Source organism: Rhinolophus sinicus, chromosome 1 (genome assembly GCF_057876585.1).
Source record: "Rhinolophus sinicus isolate RSI-liver-muscle chromosome 1, RSI-T2T, whole genome shotgun sequence".
Classification (NCBI taxonomy): domain Eukaryota; kingdom Metazoa; phylum Chordata; class Mammalia; order Chiroptera; family Rhinolophidae; genus Rhinolophus; species Rhinolophus sinicus.
The window spans coordinates 135695277-135719720 of record NC_142501.1 but is presented as its reverse complement, the minus strand read 5'-3'; the positions used below and the strand labels follow the sequence as shown (position 1 = coordinate 135719720).

Below are 24444 nucleotides of genomic sequence, written 5' to 3'. Positions count from 1 at the left end.
CTACATGGGAACGTGTATGTCTTGTACTGTGTTGACTGATCGTTCTTAACTCTTTTCTCATCGGCAGAAGAACAAGAAAAGCAAGATTGAGGCCTCTGCTATGAAACTCTTAGGTAATAAAGTTAACCGCACTGTTCATGACTACCCAGAGCAAAGGCAAGGTGAGAAGACCGTATGTCCTTCGGTGAAGACGGCACTTCATTCCAATGGTAAGGGCTTTAGCAGAAATTGTACCCATTCGTGTTGCATAATGAACTGCTACCAAGCCTTCCATTAACTAGTTGGTTAAGGTACTTAACCTCACTTTTTGCCTGGTTTACAAATGATCCCTCATCTGTAAACTAGACGTTAATAGACTATGTTGAGAGGTATAATGAATTAATACATATAAAGCGCCTACATATGCATGGTAAAGCAAGAATATCATACATGTGAGCTATTAGTATTTTGTAAGAATAAGTCGTTTCAGTTTGAGCATAGCTTTTCCTCTAGGGTTTATTGCAAATCACTACATGACTAAGAAAAAGCGGGGTGGGGGCGTGACTTTGAAGCTGAGCGACCGTGGGAGGAGCTGATAATAGTGCAAAAGGGCAAAGTCTATTCTAAAGCCACCAGAAAAAACTTTAGCATGGTAATCAGAGCAGAATACCAGTGGCCACCAACTTCCATACAAAGCCGCTAAACATCCGAAGCCGAGCCCTCAGAATCCAGCGGCAGGAGTCATTTCGACTCAGGCGAGCCAGAAGGGAGACTCAGCACAGCTGTACTCCACGAAATGCCCCGAGAGTTGGCTCGACGGTCTCCACAGTCGGAGAGACGCCTTTACCCTGGGGGCGCAGGGGACGGGGTGTCTGTGCTTCACTGAGCGGCTGCAGCAGCCGTCTCGAGGGGCAGTTAGAGATCCCGCCAGTCACACAACGCACCACTAGCTGCCGCCGCCGCGTTGGCACAAACAATTTAGCATTCAACCTTGGAGCTCGTGGGCGTGGCTCGCGCGGAGGCCCCACACAGCCATCCCCATTGGCTGAGGCTGCCAGGGGGCGGGGTCAGCGCTCCCGGGGCGGGATCAGCGCCCCCGGATCGGTGACCGCGTAGCCCAGCCGAAACTCCGATCCATGGAGTGGAGGAGAAGCCCGGGTGGGTGAGGAGCGAGCGCTTGTGCTCCGAAAGCCCTGTCTGGGGGCTATGGGGGGAGAGGTGAGGCTGCCGCCCGGAGAGCCCTGCCGAGAAGGTGAGTTCTGCCCTGAGCCGGGGGACCTGGCGTCTGGGTGGCGAAGAGACCGGGTGGATCCCGGGTATTTGTGGAGATGAGAAAGGGATACACCGACTCTTAACGCATTTATTCATTCATTCAAGCAGTCAGCCATCCAGGCAACAACTATTTATTATTGGTGCCTACAATATGCCAGACTCTGGGAAAGCGTGAGTCAGTCGAACAAGACATAAGTGGCTCTCATTCTGGTCCGGAAGGCATATCCATGTAAATTACAGCGTGCTGAGTCTGGTGACCGGGATATTCGGGATGCTGTGGGAAGACTCCCAAGTCGCGTCTGAGATAGACGCTCCCACTGACTCAGACTCGCTTCCAGAGTCCGCGGGCGACGTCACCCAGTGGGCAGAGGGCGTGCCCGGGGACCCGGCCAGACTGTCGTGTTGCGCCCTGCGCTGGCTCCGTGAGGGTCAGACACTGTGGAAGGTCAGGCGCCCTGGACCGCGGGGGAGCGCACTGGACTTGCCTGGGCCGCCCACATCTTTCCTCTTCAAGATGAAAACGTCCCCTGCCCACTCACCTCGGTCTGACTCGTTGTGCAGTCACTTCTTGGCTGCTTAAAGCAAGAGCCCGACCGAAGAGGAAACGGGAGCAGGGTGCAGTCATTTGTGGATTTCTCACTGCTTGCTGGGCTGGGGTGTCAGCCCCCACCCTAGTCCAGGTATTTACTACAACACTGGCAGGCTTTCTAGTCAGTAGGCGCCCGTGAGACCCGATGAAAGTAGAGACCAGGGGACCGAAATGGGGGAGAAGGATGCGACAGAAGGGTGTGTATCAACCGAAATGACGGTTTTTACAATGTCAAAGGGAAAGTTGATTTTTAATTTACCTGATGACGTAAAGATGGATAGGACAGTGAGGGGCGTGACAAAAACTATACCTTTACGAAGTAGCTGGCAGCTTCCCCAGTTTTCTGTCTTGGCCCCTCCAGTTTATTCCTTGATGCGGCAAGTTAAAAAGGAAAAAAACAAAACAAAAAAGAACAGCAGTGAACTAGTCAAAAGTCAAAACTATGGTGAATCAAAACTATGGCGAGAGAAGAGAGAAGAGACACAAAGAAAGAGAAAATGCCTGAACAACTCACAAACTCTTCAATAGCTGAGATTTTGGAAGTGGTTACTAAGGCAACTGGATCTAGATTTCCTAGATAGTGAGATTGTGTGACCTTTGTCTAAATAATTCCTAAACCAGTAAGTCAGACTGTTACTAACCCATCAACCCTTGTTTACCCAACTGTAAGGAGGGTGTGTGAGTTACACCAATTTGTTTGAACTTCCCAATGTTTTTCCTGCTTTGGTAATACATTTAGTCCCAAGAAGAAATATTCAAGCTCAACGCTTAATAACTGTGATTGATTGTGGTAATTGTGTGGGAGACTGATGGGAAAGACTTGAGAGAACTCATAATCCACATTATCAGTAGTGGTGGGAAGAGATTAGGCTTTGGCATTAGTCTCAGCTGTGATTTAGCTTCCTTGAGTTTTTCTTTGTCCATAAATTGAGAATAATTCCTATAGTTTACAGTTGTGAGGAAAAGATGCAGGTGGGATTATATACGAAGCACACAGTTCAGAGCCTGATATGGAGTAAAGTCTCAATTTTTCATTTTCCATTCATTCGAATAGCAAGAGATCCATGTGCCAGGCATTGGCTGAGGGACTAGTATGGAGGAATTTGCAAGGATAGTCTGGTCCTAAACTCTAGACCACGTTCCTGCTCCCATGCAGCTTACTATCTAGATGACAGATAATATGCAAGAAACAAATGAATAAAAAAGGAAAAGAGTGGTTAAGTGCCATGCGTCATGTATTGAGAGAGGTGTGATGTTCAGACTCCACACTCAGGAAGGCTCCTTAGAGAATGTAACATGTAAGCTGAGACCCAACGGACAAGGAGTCCATCATGAGATCACAGAGCATTGCAGTTGGACTTCCATGAAGAAAAAGTTAACCCCATACTGTGATTTTTATTTTTAAAACCATAGATGCTTCAAAAGGCCTTCTCATCCAAAATTATCTCAAAAAATAACTTTAAATATATATGAAAAGTGTTTTAATTTAGTTTTTAAAACATTATGTCACCTATTCTACAGATCTTAATTTGAGCTCAACAGCCAATAGTTTTATTAACATGAAAATATAGCTCCATGAAAATACAGTGTAAGAAATATACCCATCACCTGTGAAGCACCAATTGCAGGAAGATTATGTGCCAGGGGACACAAAGGACAGAAAGACTAGGCTGTAAGGAGGACAAACAGGTATATTCCAGTACATCTTCTGGAGAATTCTAACCTGGTTTGCAGGAGGGAGAGTAAGTTTGGAGGTGGAAAGGGATGGTTTTCAAAGTTTTCTTTGAGTGAGCCACTTTCCCAGGGTGCAGCCAGCTAGCAGAGTGAAAAATGACATAGGTGGTATTTAGACCTGATTCAGCCTGTCTTCATGGTTTTGAAAGAAGAAAAGGAACTTAATTTAGAGAACTGGCTGTACCTCTCTTGTACTGATTAAGACACGTCCCATATTCAGGTATATAATATTCTTAAATTTTCAAAACAGGTTCACATAAAAATGTATCAGTTTACTCTCACACATACTAAATTCTGTGAGTTTTATTAGGTAGCCATTGTTTCCTTTTTACAGATATAGAAACCAAGACACAGAGAATTGAATAAAGTTTCATGTGATCCAATCAGTCACAAAATTATTTGGGCCCTTGTTTTTTCTGTAGCTGTCCATCCCCAATCTCTGGCATCTTGGATACAACGTATACATTTTAATGATTCTGAGATTTTACTCTTAAGAGACATCCATATCGTAAACATTTATCAAAATTCCACAAAATAAACACAATTTTTATTATCAGGACAAGCTGCATTTTTTGTGTAAAATATAGCTGCTGTACTAAAAAAGATTTCCTCCAGATTTTTACTAGAAGTTTAAAAGCACAAGTTTTTTTTTCCATCCTTCCACAGATTTCCTAAGTGCTGAAATTCAGAAGTGTTTAAAGGTAGTGAAAAATCTCCACTAAAGGCTGTTCAGAAAACAATATGCTATTAAACGTTTAGGTTAATATTTCATATGAACTGTACACGATTGTTTTTAAAAACCTTGATATAAATGCATGCTTATTGAGATATTCTTTAGGTTTCTTTCCTGCATCTTCATTTTTTAAACATTTTTTAAACTTCAAGGGGATTTTTATCTTAACAATTTAGTAACTTGCATAACACACAGATCATAAGTGTGCAAACAGCAGTTTATATAGGAAATCTGATGGCTAACAGTCTTAAGGTTCTTGGCTTCTAAACACACTGATAGGAGGAAGATCTTGTTTAGAGATACAGATTTTTAACTTTAAAAAAAATATATTTTCCATTTTATTTTGGTTAATTGAAATAATGGGCTTCCTCCCCAGCCCTATCAGGGTTGATATGTAAATATACTACGATTTGATTTTCAAATTTGCTCAAAATTATTTCTCGTTCTTATTCTGCTCCAAATTTGCTCTAAGGTATTATGCATTCCTACTCTGCTCCCCTTGTTCCTCTTCATTTGTCCCTTCTCTCACTAAAATCATCAGCTTTGTGAGAACAGAGACCTGTTCAGCTGCCTTGTTGATCACTATCTGGCCAGCTCCGAGAACAGGCCTGGCACCTAGGAAGTGCTCAGTAGGAATTTGCTGCGTGTTGAATAAATGAATACCTAACATAGTGCCTTGCATGGTAGGTGAGCAACAACTATTTTGTTGAATGAATTAATGAAATAGCTATACGATATACAATGCTGTCATAAAACCATAATTAAACTGTAACAGGAAGTTTGTTTGATTGGCAGTTTTAAATAGGGCACTATGATGGAACATGACTGAGACTTCCTTTAGACTGGAAAGGCAGAGAAGGCTTTTCCAAGGAGGTAATGCTTTAAATGAGAGCTCAGTGATGAGAAGGAACTAGCTATGCCAGCCACTATTCACTCTACTACTCAGGCTAAGTAAGGGCAAGAACTTAGTCTACAAAAGAGAAAAAACAGTAGTAGGAAATGAAGTTACAGAGATAGCTGGAAGCAGGATTCTGTAGGCCCTTTTAAGCTTTGGTGGGAATTTTAGATGTTTTCTGAATAAGAACGGAAGTCATTGTAGAATTTTGGAAGGAGAAATGACAAGATTAGACCTCCTTATCTAAGGGCTCGTTTTATCTGCTCCTGTGCTTTCTTGTCTCACCCCAGCCAGCTTGGCTGATTGCAGTTCCTTCTACCCCTCAAGCAAATTCCCGCCTCAGAACTTTTGTATTTACAAGTAGCTGAGAGTTTTTTCCATTTTATGTTGTTTTTTTAAAAAGTATTGCTTTATGCTGCTTTTACTGCTGTCCATGGCACTCAGCATATTATGTAGTTATTAGTTCACTTGTTTATGTTACTTCTCTTCATTAGAATGAATGTGAGAAAGCAGGAATTTTCTTTTGTTCACTGTTGTATCCCCAGCTTTTAGAAAATATCTAACATATAATAGATACTCAATAAATATTTGTTGAATCAATGAGGAAAAGACTAGTGTTGTTTCAGAGAAAGAGAGAGAAAGAGAGAGAGAGAAATGTAATATAATGTCAGAAGTGTACAATCTTCAAAGCATGTAAAGCTTTAAATAAAACTCCAGGATTAGGAATTTAGATTTTGTTATAATTGCAATAAAAATTCATGGGAGGGAGGGATTAAGCAGGGGAGTGACATGATCTGATTCACCCTGGTTGATATTGTAAGGGACAGAAATTCTTTCGTTTGCTAATATGAATAAGCAGGTGTATCAGTCAGCTATTGCTACATGGCACTCAGTGGCTACAAACAACAGTTGTATCTTCTTGCTTATGTATCCGTACTTCAGCTGATGGTTGACTGATGATCTAGACTGGATTCACCTGGTGTCTGTGTCAGGCTACATGTCCACCTCAGTTTGGCTCCTTTTTGTAGGATGAGGCCAGATCTGCTCCATGTTTTCTATTCTGGTGCCCAGGCTGATGGGGCAGCAGCTCTTCAGGGAAGCACTATTCCTGACAAGCACAGAGGTGCAAGAGAGTAAACCTAACACATGAGTGCATTTGGACCCTCCGTCATACCACTTTGGCCAATGCCCCGTTGGCTACAACTCACTTCCATCCCAACATCAGGGGAAGAATACTCTGCCCACATTGCGAGGGTCAGGGAGTTAATATTTGCTTAATAATAAGCCAAACTAACACACAGACTAGACAGCGAGACAGTGTTTTTTGCAAACTAATAATATCTTGCAGTGATTAAAAATGGAATTTCATACAATCACTGACTTCCTAGAAACCAGATATCCTACTCCATGGAATAAACTGAACAATTTAAATGATTATTCTCTATAAAAATTAAATTGTACTGGAAAAAAATTATTCAAAGCATTTCATCTTTGTATAAACATCAATGATAATTTTTGGCTGGCTTTGTTTGTACTTTATGTTTTTACTTTTCTGAAATAGAAGGACTACTTGCCTGAGAATTGGTTTTTTTGGCACTGATTTTGGCAGTTATATGGCTTTGGCAAGTCACTTAATATGTTGGCAACAGTTTCTTTCAAATGTCTTCCAACTACAAGTGCCTATGAGTTTAGAGCTGGTCCACCAGCAACGTTTATGAGCCAACAAGATTGTCAGGAAATTACTCTGGGAACAAAGCTGGCTTAGAATCAAAGCACCAAATTATAGACAGAATCTCACAGCCATCAAGTCAAACTCCCTCGTTTTTGAGGTGAAGAAACTGAAGCCAAGAGTGATTACTCGACTTGCCCATGATAATGGATAGTTAGTAATAGGGCTTAAGGGGAAAAGCATGTTGTCCTATAGGAAACATAACATTGTTTTTTAAATTTTTAAGTTGTATGTATGCAATTAAACATTCACACTTATACATAGAAAATATGTATTAAGGTGAACCATATGAAACTGCTATTTTTGTAGGGTCTAAAATTGTCAAATATATATTACCTATGGTTCAACATAATTGAGAACATTAGCAGTACTGTTTGTGAAAGCAAAAACACTGTAAAATACCCAAATGTCCACTAACTATAAAATAGAAAATTAATATACAGAACAGTGGGGAAAAAAACAAACCCTGTAGCCACATGCATCTACATTGATAAATCTCAAAAACAAGCAAGTCCCAAAGAATACACACTGTATAATTACATTTTCATATGTGCAACACGAGACAAAACTAAATAATTTATTACATGAAGATATAATCATATAGGGAAATTTTTTTTTTAAAGTAAAGGAATGGTAAGCAGAAGATCAGGATAGTTGTTACCTCTGAGGGGTAATGTTTTATTTCTTAAATTGGGTGGTTGATTCATTGATGTATTGAATTGTTTGTCTTTATAACTGACACATATTTCCTAAATATTAATTATTCAATATTTAGAAAAATAAATAATAACAACCATCGAAGAAGTAATGTAGCTGCCTGCTGGCAGAAGTATAAATTGGTATAATGAAAAATAATGAATGTAATAGATTTTCTATGTTGAATGATGTCTTGGTTGAGTTCCTGGTATAATTACATTGCTCACTCCAATTTTAAAAAGTCAACTGATTTTGAGATCTGATTCCTCTGAAACACTCCACGAAGCCCCTGCCCACACATCCTACGTCACCCATCTCTCCCCTTCTGTCTTTCACTCCACACCCACTAACTCACCATTCACTCCCTCACTCCCTCCTTCAATCATATCTGCTGTAGGCTCTCTCCTTAGCATGCACCCAAAACATGAAACAATTTAAGTTCTAAGGTCAGTAACTAAACAAGGTTTTTATTATTTTTCCTGCCATAAAACTTCGGTCATTAATGTCCGCCGCTCACAATGAGAACTTAGAAAATGCAACAAAGATTATTTGCTCTCCCTGATCCTCTGCCCCCTCACCCCCTAAAATGTCGGAAACCTTCTGCTATGTCAACAGCTTACAAAGAATATTGTTTCACTGGAATGAGATCCACCCACACTGTTTTCAAAGATGAAGTTTTGGAATGGTTATGTTAACTACATAGTAAGCGACACTCATACAGCCATGGAATTCACTGGAAAGCCTAGTCAGATGTTTTCTCAGGACTCAATGTAATCAAAATGCTTACTATAAAAATTGTGGTCCATTCTTAGGGTTTAGATGAGATGAATAGTGCCCAGCACAAGATTGTTAAGGGCTAGCTTATTTGAAAATATATTGCAATTCTTACTAAAACAACCTGACTGAAAATTCCTCAATGTTATAGAATATCCCTGAAATCATATAATTCTCCCTGGAATATTAGAAGTTCTCTTAGAATTTATCCTGTATCTCTGAATCAAAATTGGTTCATTTTCAAGTAATAGAGATAAATGAAATAATAATCATGAAAAGCTTAAATTCAATTATTTCACCTTTTTCTGGACCTGAACTTTATGGTTGTTTCTAAACTTTATATGTGGTAAAATGCAAATGACTTCATAATGCTTTGCCAGGGATGCATAAGTCCAATCAGTAAAGTTTTATTGCTAAAGACATCTTTGGTCAAACCATCTTTTGTTGTTTTGTTTTGTTTTAGTTTGTTATGCCTTCTTAAGATTTTTGAGATGTAAAACTGATTTTTTTCATTGAATTCTAACATTATACCTGATTGATTTTTCTTTGCCCTTTTTTGTTTAGGTTAATTCATAATGGGAAGCTATGCCTTTTAAAATGAAAAAAACGTTGAGCAGACAGTCAGAAAACCTAGTCACAATGTCACCTGTTGAACGCTTTTCACGTGGAGAACAGATAACAAAAAGTTTTTTATAAAGAGTAAAATGTTTTCATTTTGTGTTGTAGTGTTTGGCCTCAAAATTCCAAGGTACTTATAATGGTTCTGGTTCAGTGAATTTACATGCTTATTTGTATCCTACTCATTCTAAAAAAAAAAAAAAAAAGAAAACAAAACACAAAAAAACAGCCTACTGATGGTTAATTCATTTTTCTATTAGATTATTAGATTCGGTTTTATTTAGGAGAAGGTAGATTATAGACCTGAAAAATCATTCTCTTCAAGGAAAGTGGTATAGAACACTAAACCCCCTTTTAAACACATTTTCTGAAGTATACAATTCCTACCCCACCAAATGGGTTAAATTTCCTATAACATGGTGATTTCGAGACCAGTGGGGTTGCTGTGCTCTTTTCCTACACTCAGGTGTCACAGACACTGTTTTCCAGGAGACAGGCTGGTAAGAAGGAGTGAAGTGGATGTGGGGGGCCTGTGATGAATTGCTGAACACAAGCCAGGTCTAAACAGCTACTCGCTGCTCCAGCAGGATATTATTTTTCTGGAACAAAGAACCAAGTATTGCCAAGATTTTGCAATTTATGAGGAATCCAGACTTTCATGCAAAAACCTCTCATATTTAAATGATGACAACTAAGCAAATTAAAAAAAAAAAAATTTAAGAATGTGTGAGCCAAACTCAACATGTTCACAGGACCACCTGCTGGGGACTTCTCTTCATGCAGTGACAACCAGTGTTTCAGTACCATCCACTCACTCAAGTTCTTTTACTTGCAGAAAGGGAGTAAACATGAATGCATCTCCCTTTCATTTGTTGACGTTTCCTTCTTTCCTTTTTTCCAGGCTACGTGCTGTCTCTGGTCTGTCCGAACTCCTCCCAGGCTTGGTGTGAGATCACAAATGTGTCACAGGTGCTGGCTTCTCCTGTCCTCCACAGGGACCCGAATTCCAGCCTAACGAACCTGAGCATTTCTGCAAATGTAGAAAACAAATACAGTCTTTATGTGGGCCTGGTACTGGCAGTAAGTTCCAGTATTTTTATTGGCTCCAGTTTCATCCTGAAAAAGAAGGGCCTCTTGCAACTGGCCAACAAGGGCTCTACTAGAGCTGGTAAGAAATGGATGCAACTAACAAATTCAAGTTTCTAACTGCAGAAATAACCTTACTGTAAAATCATAATGCTACAGTAATAATATTTTACAGTCTCTATCTTGCCTCTATCTCCATTCTTAGCTATTCTCTTCTCAGCAGTTCTCAGAACGGAGCCAGCCATGTCTCCTTTAAGGCGAGACTAAAATTCTTGCTTCATGAGGTTTAGAGTGTGGTATATGGATTCTCTCATAGCTTTGTCTACAATTTTGGGAGTCAAAGTCAGACCGCATCAGTGGCTTTTCTTTGCACTCAGAATACAATCTAGACATCGTTCCACAGACTCCGACCTCCTGCATGAAATGGCTCCTGCTACCTCTCAGCTTCATCTTCTGCTACGTTCCCAGTCACCTACTTTTTCTCTGGTTCCTGGAATGCACCAAGTTCTTTCTGACCTCAAGGCCTTTTCACCTGGGCTGGAACTCTCTTCTCCCTGCCCTTCACTTGGCTGACTCATCCTTGAGCTCTCAGCTTAAATATCATCACCCAGAAAGGCCTTCCTTGGCCATCCTCTCAGGGCAGGTTTCCCTCACCACCACGCTGTTCCTCTCTGTCTTTACACTAATGGTTTCCTTCATTATACCTAGGATAATTTGTCATTGTATGTTTACTGTTTATATACTTCTTATCAATAGGTTTACTCGTTTATTGATAGTAATTGACAAGAATGGGGACTTTCCCTAGCATAGTATTTGGCACCTAGTAAATAGCTGTTAAATCAATAAATGGATAACAATAGAATTAGGTTGCTATTAATAGTGACATTTCACAGTTGAGTAGCTCTGCTGGACTATCCTTCATTAACCATGAATTTCCTATTCATTCTCATCAAGAATAATATCAGAAAAGAGATCAATATTATTCTAAGGTTCAGATGGAAAAATAAATGACTACAAATTGTGCAAACAAGTTTATTAAAGAGTACATTGAGGGGATGTTTACACTATCAGAAACTAAAACATGCTATAATGCTATCTTAATTAAAATAGTTTGGTACTGGCATTAAAAAAGATAACGCAAAATAATAAGAAATTAAAAAGATTTTATTGGGGAAGGGGAACAGGACTTTATTGGGGAACAGTGTGTACTTCCAGGACTTTTATTTTCCAAGTCAAGTTGTTGTCCTTTCAGTCTTAGTTGTGGAGGGCGCAGCTCAGCTCCAGGTCCAGTTGCCGTTGCTAGTTGCAGGGGGCACAGCCCACCATCCCTTGCGGGAGTCGAACTGGCAACCTTGTGGTTGAGAGGACGCACTCCAACAAATTGAGCCATTCGGGAGCTCAGCGGCAGCTCAGCTTAAGGTGCCATGTTCAATCTTAGTTGCAGGGGGTGCTGCCCACCATCCCTTGCGGGACTTGAGGAATTGAACTGGCAACCTTGTGGTTGAGAGCCCACTGGCCCATGTGGGAATCGAACTGGTAGCCTTCGGAGTTAGGAGCATGGAGCTCTAACCACCTGAGCCACCAGGCCGGCCCCTAACGTATGATTTTTTAAAGTGGCATTTCAATCTACTGGAGAGAGGATGAATTATTCTATCAAAAGTATTAAGACAATTGGCAAATATTAGAAGAGAAAAATATAAAAGTTCTACTTTATACCAGTCTTCAAAATAAATTTTACATAGTTTAGCCTTAAACTTGAAATCATTTTTCTTAAAACTAAAAGAAAGTCTTTCTAAGCATAAAGATAAAGGAAGAATCTGTTCTATATAAAGGAAGAGATTATCCGGATTGACACACAAAAAAATTCTATATGAAAACACCCTTAACTAAAACTGAAAAGGAAATGACATATGGGGGAAATTTTTCAAAATATATGACAAAGGGTAGTAAAGATCCACAATATATAAAGTGTGACTGCAGTCAATAAGAAAAAGATTAGTATCCTAAGAGAAAATAAGCCAAGCACATAAAAACAAGAAACTCACAAAGTAAGAAATGCAAGTGGCCAATAAGCATACATAAGTAAATGTTATTTCACCCAAAGAGATATAAACTATATAACAATGAGCTCCTATGTTGTTGCCTACCATTTTAACAAAGTATTTGTTTTTCTTTAAAAGATAATGCTCTCTGTTAGAAAGGGACTTTGGGAAATAAGTATCCCTCCCAAACATTGCTAGGGGCAGTTTAAATTGGTACAAAGTTTCCTGAGGGCAATTTGGAAAGTTTAAAACTCTTAACGTCTTAAAACCTAGTAATTCCACTTTGGGGAATTTATCTTAAGAAGTGCACAAGGATGCCACCTAGATTTACATACCAGGATACTTATTTAAGGGCTTTATATAATGAGAACAATACTAGAAACATTATATATACATATGGTCTCTTACAGGCTAAGTAAATAATGATATGCCAGATTTTGGAATATTCACCCATTAAGGAAATGAGAAAGTATTTGTGATATTTACTTAATTTTAAAGACAGATTATGAAATCATTTTGTAATATGATTCCAATTTAGTCATTTACAAATTTTGTAAGAAGAAAATCCTAAGTAAATATCGTTAACTACCTTACAAGATGATCTTCATAGCTAATATATCCTATCTAGTTTAACTATAACAAAATCAGATAGGTCAAACTCACAGGGATAAGTGTATTAAAACTGGTGAGAAAATTCCATTTTCTACAGCAAACATGACAATGACTTAAGGTCACAGATTACAGGAGTGGGAAGAGAACTGTTTGGATACCTTAGGAAAGCTTTTTGTCCTTTTCAGGAGACTTGACCCAAATTTAATTTTGTGATGCCAGGGTAGGGACTAGAGTCCAGCTGGCTAATGCTCATTATTCTCTGATTGGCTGTCCAAAATCTTTACAGCTCTCATGTTGACCATTGTCTTTCTTTAAGGTCCTCATTAGGTACTGATGTAATTCATGATTTATGGTTTTGTATCTTTAATTTTAACTGTTGCTGAAACAGAGTATTTAGAACTTCCAAGTATAACACTCTATGTCCACACCTCGGAATAGCATAAACATAGTAAACCTGATGATTAAAAAAACTTACTTTCTATAGAAAGTAAAGTTTGTGTAATAGAAAGCTTAGAAGATCTTTGAAATGACCAAGTAAATAAGCTAAAGGACTACATAGACTGACTTGGCTTTAAGTCTGGCCTTTTCCAACCATATTTCAGTACCTTTTCTAGAAGTCAGTTCTCCAAACCTTCTTCCTCCACTTAAGAACTTAATTTTCATGTTTATTATTTTCCTAGGACAAGGAGGACATTCTTACCTGAAGGAATGGCTTTGGTGGGCAGGATTACTCTCAAGTAAGTCCTTAATGTTGAGAACAGTGTTTGCTTCTAAAATGATAAATTGCATGGAATTGTTCAAAATTCATTAATTTATCTTCTTGGTAAGGATGGCATTTCCGTTTGGAAACTTTTATGTGGCTGTAATATATTGTCTTACATATAAAATAAGTCATATGTATTTAGAATTAATCTTAACCTCTCCCTCCCCCATCCTCTTGTTCTCAATACTGCCTTGGAACGCAAGGAGAAAAGTTAACGTTTGAAATATTATATTTTATCACAAACTTCTATTTCTCTTATATTCTATTCCCCATGACAATGGAAGGAAATGCTTTCTTCCAAAATTTTCCCAGCCCCTTATTCAAATCTGTGGGTATGCTAGCTACCTAGGTTCTAAGGAATGGGTACCGTTTCCCTGCCAGGACCAAAACATGGATCAATTAATACCCCTCTGGCTGCTCAACACTGAACAAACAGGAGATGAAGGTTTTCCGTGCTCTCCTTCCTCCTAGACTTGCCCAGAGGATTAAGTGAGACTCCAGAATGAATGCACTTTCTAAATGCGAAGGTGGTGTCCAAATAAAAGACAGTGTGATCTCCCTCAGGCATTTTTGCAGATTTCTATCTCCCTCCTAACACCTCTGAACTTTCTTAAACCCCAAAACTAAATCTTCCAAAGAAAAGACCTCATAAATTGTAGTTTCACACCACTTGCTAGTCACCTCCCTCTGCAGCCAGAAGCCTTAAAACTTCCATTTATTTTTTCCATTCAAAGTGACACATTTTAGTATTTGTGAGATCCTATTATAAGAAAGAATTGGAATACTTTTCTTTAATAAATGGCGAGTTTTAAAATAATGAATAAAAATGATCTAAATTTGTATACTTAGTTTTTAAGGTGTTTTCACATCTGTTGTCTTCATTTGAGTAACAGCTGACAAGGGCTATACTGGAAAGATTCTAATAGAGATTTACATGATTCTCTCTGTCTCTCTTTCTCTCTCTCTCTCTCTCTCTCTCTCTCTCTCTCTCTCTCTCTCTCTCTCTCTCTCATCTCCCCACTCTCTACCCACACAACAGAATGAAAATAGGAGACTCTCATATGGCTATACTTAGAATGGTATTCTCCTCATGTACAAAGTGTATACCAGTATTGAAGACAGACAAACATAAGTCTTCAACATTAGAGATTTTATCCAGTGACAAACATCCAGTACTTTAATGATGAAATCAATATTTTCCTGGAAAGCTGTCTGTAAAGATAAAAATGTAAAGTATTCAAGAAAGCTTACTATTCGAAGAAAACTGCCATTGCTTTTCTTCAGAGAACAGTCTCCTAACTGTTCTGTTCTGTAAGTTTCTATTTGTTGTGTGATGTTTTCCTGAAGCTGAGTGAGTGCCCCTGTAGATTTGGCTTGGGGCATGAGGTGGGGGGTCATAGCAGTCAGAGGGGAAAAAGAAAAATTGTGCTGGTGTCTTTCGCCCGTTCCAGAAGCTTTCTCTACAATAAGTTTGCTTGACATAGTTTCCCAGTGTGAAACACGACGTTCTGGGGGTAAGTGTTCAGTGGTGACCTCTGAGAATAACTTGCCTCCCACACAAGAGCCCAGCTCTTAGAGGAGCTCTCCCTCACTCTAAAAGTTATTTGCATCACAGTATCTCATGGAAGTTGAGAGTTCCTCCGGTAAGAAAGGCATTGCTAGAGCACATTGTTAGGACTTTAAAACAGCTGCTTGGATCTCCTTGAGCTAGGAAGATAGTGTTACCTGCTTGTAGATCATCTGTAATTCAGAGATGCCTGACTACTTGGGCCTGTGGCAGGCACTTCTGGCTGTCCCCTGCCAGGGCAGATCTCTCTACAGAGCATTCTCAATTTACAAGTTGTTGTATTGTTAATTTGCATAACAGTGGGTATTCTTGAGCAAACACAATAATTCTCTACTTACTCCAAAGCTACCTCTACTAGATTTCATCTGAGTGACCAAATATGGTTCTGGTACTGAAGTGACTAAAATCTTTATTGGAAGTCCTTTAAAATGTGTATTCATCTGTCACCACTTTTTGCATTGGTTGAGTTTGTATCCATGTAATTACAGTTTGTCTGCATTCCTTAATAGCAACACGCCCCCACCCTCCATTAAAAAAGTTAAATTATTCTTTTCCCCCTAGATCTGTCAATGTCTTTGGGATAAAAGTCTACTGCTTAGCATGTGTCATTTGTTTTTCTCTTCTGACTAATATTAATGCTGCTGCTTGCTTTCCAGTGGGAGCAGGAGAGGCTGCAAATTTTGCAGCTTATGCTTTTGCACCTGCCACCTTGGTCACCCCGCTGGGCGCTCTGAGTGTTCTCATAAGGTATGTGAGCAAGAAGGAGTGTGGCTTTTGTAGGGATTTTAAAACATGATAAACTTAACCCACAAGAGGTATGTTACTAAGCATATCTCAAAACAAAATTTTAAAAATCACAAAAATAATTTGAGCAGACTGCATAATAAATCATAGTAGAAATAGGAAATCAATAGATTGTCTTATTTAGAAAACTCGAAGAGCATAAGCCTGGACGCCTGCTAACATGAAGTAATCGTTATATCTTATTTGTGAGGATGCAACGAAGTCTAGCAGATATTTTTTCTCTCTTAGCAGAGCAAATTGCCAGAGACCTTTTAATCCTTTCTGTTATCATTGTGGTTAATGACCATTGCTATCAGAGGACTTTAAAAAGCGTAGTGTTTGGGTTACATGTCAACTCTCACTCAAAGTCTTGTTCTGTCTGCTAGATACTTCTATTTGGAGATCTCTTCGTTTCTTTTAGTACTGGAAATATTTTCTTTTAGTACTGGAATAATTTTCCCATTCACAGAATGTGGATATAAATTTCCCGAGTTGGAGTCTCTTTATGTTCCCAAATGAATGTGTTCAATGTATCCACGAACTCGCTTATTTTGTAGCTAAGCAACTGTTTTGTTTGTTGCCTTTTTCTTTTCCTTTTATCTCAGTTCATTATCAGCCTGTAATAGAAAGCTGATGACGAGGCCTACCCACCTCTGTCCACCTTCTTTGTAGGATTGTTGTGAGAATTCAATGAGTCAATACACATAAAGCTCTACAACACTACGCAATGAATGAGTTTTCACTGAGGTTGCAGTCCTCGTGAGTGGCCACTTGAGGGTGACTCTTGGCAAGCACCTGGTAATTGACAACAGTCTTGGGTGCAAATGGGCACTGGTAATGCCAGGGCATCAGAAGAAGGAGTCTGGTGTGCAGGAGCCATAGCAGACGTACTGGTAGAGCAGCAGGACGGCATAGTCTGGTGTCCATAATGGTGCCAATTTGGTATTTCCTGGGGCCATGACAACCAAAGTAGTGGGAGCATTGATAGGTAAAAGTATCAGGGCAGTAGTATCTGGTAAGAAAACATTTCAATATTTTGACAGCTCATGTGAGTGTACTTGCATGTACTAGCCAAACAGCAGCCCTGAGCAGAGTAATTCTTCTCTAGGCATATATCTTTCTTTGAAGTTTTCATGAGCACACGTATTCTAAATACATCTTGCCAGTAAGATGCAAAAGGTGAGGAAATTGAAAATGAATTGAGTGGGACCTCTTAGAAGGTCACGGGATAGTTACAGGGATATCAAATGTCTATTATAACTCTTTAGATATAAAAGCAATTAAGCAGAGTTGACTGACCATTTCCTGAATTTTAAAATGAATCAGTTTATTCAGTGTCACATAGCATATTCAGATAAGCTGATTGGGATACAGAGTAGCTTGTACCACAGTATGACTTTTGAGCTGCTATGGAATCAAAAGGTAATTGAACAGAGTGATTTTTTTTTTTCTTTCTTCTCCCAACAGTGCAATATTGTCTTCCTATTTTTTAAATGAGCACTTGAACATTCATGGAAAAATAGGCTGCATATTAAGTATGTTGGGGTCAACTGTGATGGTTATCCATGCCCCACAAGAAGAGGAAGTCACTTCTTTGCATGAAATGGAAATGAAATTGAGAGACCCAGGTCTGTGATTCAACTGAAAGACACACTTACTCAAATTCTGCTCCACTTTCTCTCCTCATCAAATGAATTTTTAGTAATATTGTAATAGGCTTCCTACAGGCTGAGTTGTGGTTATGAGATATGCTAAGGTTACAAGTCTTCTGAAAAGGCAACACAACTTATTTTTCCATCTATGCTTCCCCTCTACACAATGAAAGGGAGAGTGGGGGATGGGACAAGGCCAGTCTCTCCCTCTGAAAATAAGAAATCAATCAGACAATCTTTCTAAAACACTTAAGCGCTGAAATTCACGGCTAACAAGATTTCACAAAGGCATGGTCATATGAGCATTTTCTGAAATCTAGTTCTTTTGTCTTCTTCACAGGATTCATTTCCTTTGCTGTGATCGTAACTGTGATCTCCTTGGTGCTGATTTTGATCGTGGCTCCCAAGAAAGGACAGACCAACATATTGGTCTACATTTCAATCTGTTCATTGATTGGAGCATTTTCAGTGTCTTCTGTCAAGGGCCTGGGAATTGCCATTAAGGAACTGTTGGAATGGAAGCCAGTTTACAAGCATCCCCTGGTCTTTGTTTTGCTGGCTATACTTGCGCTTTCTGTGACAACGCAGATTAACTATCTCAACAAGGCACTGGACACCTTTAATACATCCCTTGTGACTCCCATTTATTACGTGTTCTTCACATCCATGGTAGTGACTTGCTCCGCCATCTTATTTCAAGAATGGTATGGCATGAAAGCTGGAGATATCATCGGAACCCTGAGTGGGTTCTTCACCATTATCAATGGCATCTTCCTTCTACATGCTTTTAAAAACACTGACATTACCTGGAGTGACCTGACATCCACTACTCAGAAAGACGTTCTCTCTCTGAATGGCAATGAAGACAAATATGTCTTACTAGAGAACATAGAATGTTCAACCCCAGGATATGAGGATGACGTTACCTTGTTTAGCAGGACTGACAGTCAAAGTCTCTACAAACCCTGAACTTTAACCAATAAGAGACACTTGGAGAAGAGAAGGAATACCTGATTCTTAGAAGAACTATTAGGAAAGTTAACATTTTTAAAGTTCTCACTAATAATTTAGATGTGAGGTCAAATAAAAATGCCTTCATTTTTGGCCATCAAATTTGAAAATCAAAGTTTTGATCTCTCTCCAGAAGACTTCTGCTGTTTCTCATTTCTACAAACTTCAAATATTCCCTGAGCATAAAAGAAGTCAGAGTTAGATAGTCTCAGAATAATCTCTTTCTTCTGGTCACAATATATTTGGCTCTGCCAGGTGGCTCTTCATGACCTTGGCTGCTATTCTTAGTGTCACAATAATTCATAGATAAACTCAACTGTGTACTGATAAGCAGAGTACCAGTCATTTTCAGATGAGTCATAGTTTCAAATGATTAAAACTGAGAAGTGAGATTACTGATGCTTTTCCTCTTCTTCCACAACTTCCTCTATCTAAACTAAATAGATAAAGGGTAGAGTGTTAAATAAAAAAATAGGCCTGCTTTGGAAATCTCCTTGGTGGATTAGAATGCAAAGACATTGTGCCCATGAAGGGCTTATGGATTGTAATTTATTGACATATTGTTGAAGTTTATTACCATTAAAAGAGGGAGAATGGAGGAGGGAAATATTTTATACGTTAGGTAAATGACACAGAATTTTTTTTGTTTGTTTTCACTAAAACAAATGATTGTGTTCACAAAGTCTTTTAACTCAGACCTGAACAACATAAGACCAAATTGAATTTCTGGAGGAGTCCTAGTGAATTCAGTTTTGAATTCCTCATAGTCATTTTGTTCCTTTCTTTTACTATTATCCCAAAGATCATTTCTCTTGTTGGTGTAGAGATTTTTATAAAGTAATTGCTACGTTATTTTAGGATTATACTGTACACTTCAATTTTTCTCAAATGTTTAATCTCCAAAGGGTGGTTTTCCACAGACTGTTTGGAAACAACTAGAAAAATCTTTGTGAGAAACCTGAATGAGTTACAATTGTTCTTTTGAAATTTGGCACGTTCACGCTTATTAAGGAAATTATAATTAGTTACGAACCTTTTTTAAACTATACATATCCTACTACAATAAGTGGTAGATTGTCTTTTTCAGTTGAATTTCATCCTATGTTTTCCATACATTTTATTGAAAAGTGTTTTGGGAGAATAGGAAGGGGAGTTAACTTCCTAGAAAACAAAATATTAAAACCTCAGGGACTACTACAGGAAAATCAACTTTTACCTATAAAAATATACATAAAGTTTTCCTGTGTCACTCCAAGTGTATGGCAGGAATAACATTCTTGGTGGCCTATAATGTTTATGGACAGATTTCTCATCACAAATTGATTTAACGGAAAAGAAGAAAACAGCTATCATATTTCTAGACTAAACTTATTTCTCTCAAAACAAAACAAAAATCCTAACCAAAAAATTGTGACATTCAAAAAGGAAAAACTTTTCTGGTTGATTGGATTTTTTCTGTTCTAACATCAAATGTTATTAGTTTTGTCTGCTTATTTGTTTGTAACTGAGCTCAAGTCTATCCTGGGTAATAACAGTACTTTCTGTTATTCAGAATTCTGTTAAACTGACTAGCGTTTCCCTAGTTCTGTTGAACTGTGACTGAGGTTCACAGTGATGCCCTGAGATGACTGCCAAGTCCTAAAGTGCTGTTATAGACTCTTCAGTGTAGTTTAATGTTGAGTGCAATTCAGTGCATTCTAAATATTTAAAAATTGATAATCCATGGAAGATACATGGGTTGATACATCAGGTCAAATATGTGTTTACTGTGTGGATTGATGTTTCATTTTCATTGTGTATCAGGTATATAAGCTATGAACAAAAATCTGTAGGGAAAGGTAGTGTTTGAAAACAATTATTTTAAGGTTTTTCTTTTCTGTTGAAAACTGTATTGGTTTGTCCAATACCTTCCTGGTGAGGAAATTAATGGTGTCCAACCTGAGGCTGTGAATTTTAGTGTCAGATATTTCTTAAATATCACCCGTTAACAAAACTATGTCCTTGGTGCATTATGCCCGGGTTGAATGTTATTGGAACACTAGAAACCATGTGTACCCTGGATTGGAAAATGAACTGGTGTTGACACATATGCCCACGAGAAAGACTGAGAAAAATTTAATGAGTTGAAATATGTTGAGAAACAAAGAAATATTTGAAAAACTCTAAAAATCCCTGGGTGGGCATATGCATTGAAAAATCAAAATGTTATTGCAAATCTCAAACTCAGAATAATTTTTCCCACATAGGAAGATATTGTCTGAGGAGGAATAAAATGCTGGATCCTTATATTCAGATTAATGTTAGTGTTAACTGTAGTTTCACATATGTATGTATTTTAATATATATTTTCTTTATCTCACATACATGATATTTTAAGATTTATTATGTGAATCTCTGCACATGTGTCATTAAGGATTACAAAGTTGTCCTCACACAGCCAAGTTGAAAGATTTTCCTAATTCTGTAAACATAATAGTTTCATTTTGTTTTTTGACTTATAATTTTATTCTTAGGTCAATGGTAATTCAGATTGCATAATGTTCATAAAACCTTTTAGATTTAACAGCATGAAATTAACTCCTTTGTTTTAAGAGTACTAGAATCAAACACATGGAAAGCACTCTACATCATGCCTGATATATGAGGCATTTAATAAAATTTAGTTTTGAATCAACATTTAATTCTTATAGTCTCATTACTAGATAAGTAAGGACCATTAGTTGCCAGTTTTCACACATTCTTCCACTTTTCTCAATTTGTATCACATTAGCTCATTTAAAATAACCCAAGTGAAAGTTCCATCATTACATTATCTCAACACAAATCAATACAAAATGATTCCAACAGGGGCCAGCCCGGTGACTCAGGCGGTTAGAGCTCCATGCTCCTAACTCCAAAGGCCGCCGGTTCGATTCCCACATGGGCCAGCGGGCTCTCAACCACAAGGTTGCCAGTTCAACTCCTCAAGTCCCGCAAGGGATGGTGGGCAGCGCCCCCTGCAACTAAGATTGAACACCGCACCTAGAGCTGAGCTGCAGCTGAGCTCCCGGATGGCTCAGTTGGTTGGAATGTGTCCTCTCAACCACAAGGTTGCTGGTACGACTCCCACAAGGGATGGTGGGCTGTGCCCCTTGCAACTAGAAAACGGCAGCTGGACCTGGAGCTGAGCTGCGCCCGACACAACTAAGAATGAAAGGACAACAACTTGATTTGGAAAAAAGGCCTGGAAGTACGCACTGTTCCCCAATAAAGTCCTGTTCCCCTTCCAAAAAAAAAAAATGATTCCAACATTTCTTAATAAAACTGAACTAACTGCAATTTTCACAATCCAACAAAACTTTGGAAAAATCTCTGAACATATGTGGAATGTTCTCAAATATTTTGAATAAACACTGGTCATGAAATTTTCTATTTTTCAAATGCTTATAAATACTATTCATTTTTAAAACTTTACAAATTTTAAATTAATCTTTCATTTCCAATAAAATAACGTGGTTTAATTATGCTTGTTGGAGTTCAATTTTTAATTTATTGAAGTTAAATTTATATAATGGCAAAAATATCTCCATTCAGTTTTGAGATTAAAAATAAATTTTCCAAGTTTAAAAAATAATCTGTATGTAGGTTAACTTTGCTTTGTCATTTTCCTTGAAATTAAAATCTGTTTTTTAGAAGAAGGCTCTCCACAAAACTGTCTCTGTATAACTGACTTGGCACCTGAACAAAAGAAATTGTCTTATCTTTCAATAACTTTATTGTACAAGATAGGAGCTCAAAGCTGTATTTTCTGCTACCTTATCTTACAAATCACTGATTCAGTCCTCTGCTTCATCTAATTTACTGTTGATTCCCTCTAATGTAGTTTTAATTTCAGTTATTGTATCCTTCATCTCTGATTTTTTTATGTTTCCTATCTTTTTGTTGAAGTTCTCACTGAGATCAGTGAGCATCCTTATAACCCATTTTTTGAACTCTGTATCTGGTAGATTGCTTGTCTCCATTTTGTTTAGTTCTTTTTCTGCAGCTTTGTTTTGTTCTTTCATTTGGGACATGTTTTGTTGTCACCTCATTTTAGCTACCTCCCTGTATTTGTTTCTATGTACCAGGTAGAGCTGCTATGTCTCCTGGTCTTAGTAGAGTGGCCTTATGTAGTACGTGTCCTGTGGGGCCCAGTGGCACAGTCTCCCTACTTACCTGAGCTAGGTTCTCCAGGTGTGTCCCTTGTGTGGCTTGTGTGTGCCTTCCTGTTGCAGTTGAACCTTGATTGCTGTTGGCACATCAATGGGAGGGGTTGACCTTCAGGCTGATTGGTTGTGAGGACTGGCCATGACTACAGTGGAAGAGTTGTTGTGCAGGGGCTGACTCTACAGAGCAGGATTTACTTTAGCAGAGCTCTGGTACCTGCCCAGTGTGCCCTTTGGGTGTGTCATTTGTGGAGGTGGTTGGGTGGTGCTCTGATATGGTCTGAAGCTGGCCACTGGGTGTTTTGATTCTGGGGCCTCTTGGGATGGGGCTCTGGTGCAGGCCAAGATTAGCCATTGCCTGTGCCCTGCCCAGGGCCAGTTGGTATGAGCTACAAAGTGATCTGCCAATGGTTGCCACTTGTGCTGGGCTTGGACGTGCCTGGGAAAGGCTAAGCTTCAAACAGGCTGGCTACCACTACTGCTGGGCTTGGGGCTGCTTAGCAAGAGGTATGGGGTAAGCCGAGGTCAGATACTGCTTGTTTGAGGTTTTAGAACCTTTGAGAAATTTCAGTTTCCTAAAAATTCTATACCATGAACCATGAGAGGCCATTTGTATGGAAAATCCACTGGAAGCAGCTTGGGTGGGCCTGCAAGTTGAGTGGGAAGGGCAGGGCAAACAGTGTTAGCCAGGTTGATGGAAGCTCAGATATGGTACCTGTCTGCAAATGCAAACTGAGTATGGAGAGAGCTCAACAAAGGAACAATGGCTTCTTCCAGTACCTCTGGCTGGGAGAAAGCTGCCCCTCCAGGTGTCACCCTAAGCCAGACAATTCAGTTCCTGCCCATATGTGCTTGTTGCCTTTTGAGCTGCTGCCCCAGCACTGAAGCCCAGAGCGAGTGAGTCCATCAGTGAGTAAGTCAGTGCACAGGCCCTTTCAAAGGAGCTCCTGGGACTCCAGCAGCCCTCCATCTCACTCAGCCATTATCTCCACTGGAATTTAAAACTAGTTACAGGGACTTCTCTTCCCAGCACTGGAACCTTAGGCTGGAGAGCCTGGTGTGGGCTGGGACTCCTTGGTCTACAGGGGGGACCTCCGCAGCTTAAATATCCTTTCCAATTTTTAACCACCACTTGTTGGTGTGGGAGCAGCCCATTCTGCCTCTCTGACCCTCCTACCGATCTCAACCTGTGAGCCACCCTTTTTCCATTTCAGTTGCAAATCATGAAAAATATTTCCTCATGAGGGAAAAGTGAATCTCTGTAGACTCCATTACTATGGAGAACACCTTTTAGGTAGAAGATATTTTAGTTTTTATATGTAGAACTTCCCCTGTGGCTAGGGCAGAGGGAGGAGCAGGAATCTCTTTAGGCCAAACTCTACCAGCCTGAGGAGCTTGTCCGGCCCTCAGGATACAAGGCCTCACACCAGTTTTCTGCACTGGGACATTCATAAGACCTCATGCCCCAGCAACTACATCACTGGGGGGAGAGAACGCACCTGAACAGGGTTGGTAGTGGAAATAAAGGAAACATGCTTTGAGTACCACATTTCCACAATCCCCTCCCATTTTGTGCCTTCTGATCCAGCCATTAACTCCTGACCACCAGTAAACAGCATGCAACTCAACCTAGCCCAAATGCTTGTGGACTGCTTTGTGAATGCCTTCTATAGGGACTTACTGACCATAGAAACCAAATACAGGGCCCTGATTGTTTAGTCTAGA

General features: G+C 39.2%; 1 protein-coding gene across 1 annotated transcript; it reads left to right on the top strand.

Annotated features, from left to right (window-relative positions):
- The first annotated feature begins 1058 nt into the window (after positions 1-1058).
- Positions 1059-22035, top strand: NIPAL1 (NIPA like domain containing 1). The gene is made up of 6 exons (XM_019741074.3): positions 1059-1231; positions 9921-10187; positions 13440-13496; positions 15746-15836; positions 17340-17500; positions 17865-22035. Exons 1-6 carry the CDS (start codon positions 1186-1188, stop codon positions 18491-18493), a joined length of 1251 nt encoding a protein of 416 aa, XP_019596633.1. The 5' UTR covers positions 1059-1185; the 3' UTR covers positions 18494-22035.
- Positions 22036-24444: the final 2409 nt, after the last annotated feature.

Excerpts from the sequence above, each read along its gene's own strand:
- NIPAL1 (XM_019741074.3), top strand. The coding sequence starts at position 1,186 with ATGGGGGGAGAGGTGAGGCTGCCGCCCGGAGAGCCCTGCCGAGAAG. Across the intron at positions 13,497-15,745 it reads GTGGGCAGGATTACTCTCAA|TGGGAGCAGGAGAGGCTGCA; the intron begins GTAAGTCCTTAA and ends CTTGCTTTCCAG. Across the intron at positions 17,501-17,864 it reads AATGAAATTGAGAGACCCAG|GATTCATTTCCTTTGCTGTG; the intron begins GTCTGTGATTCA and ends TCTTCTTCACAG.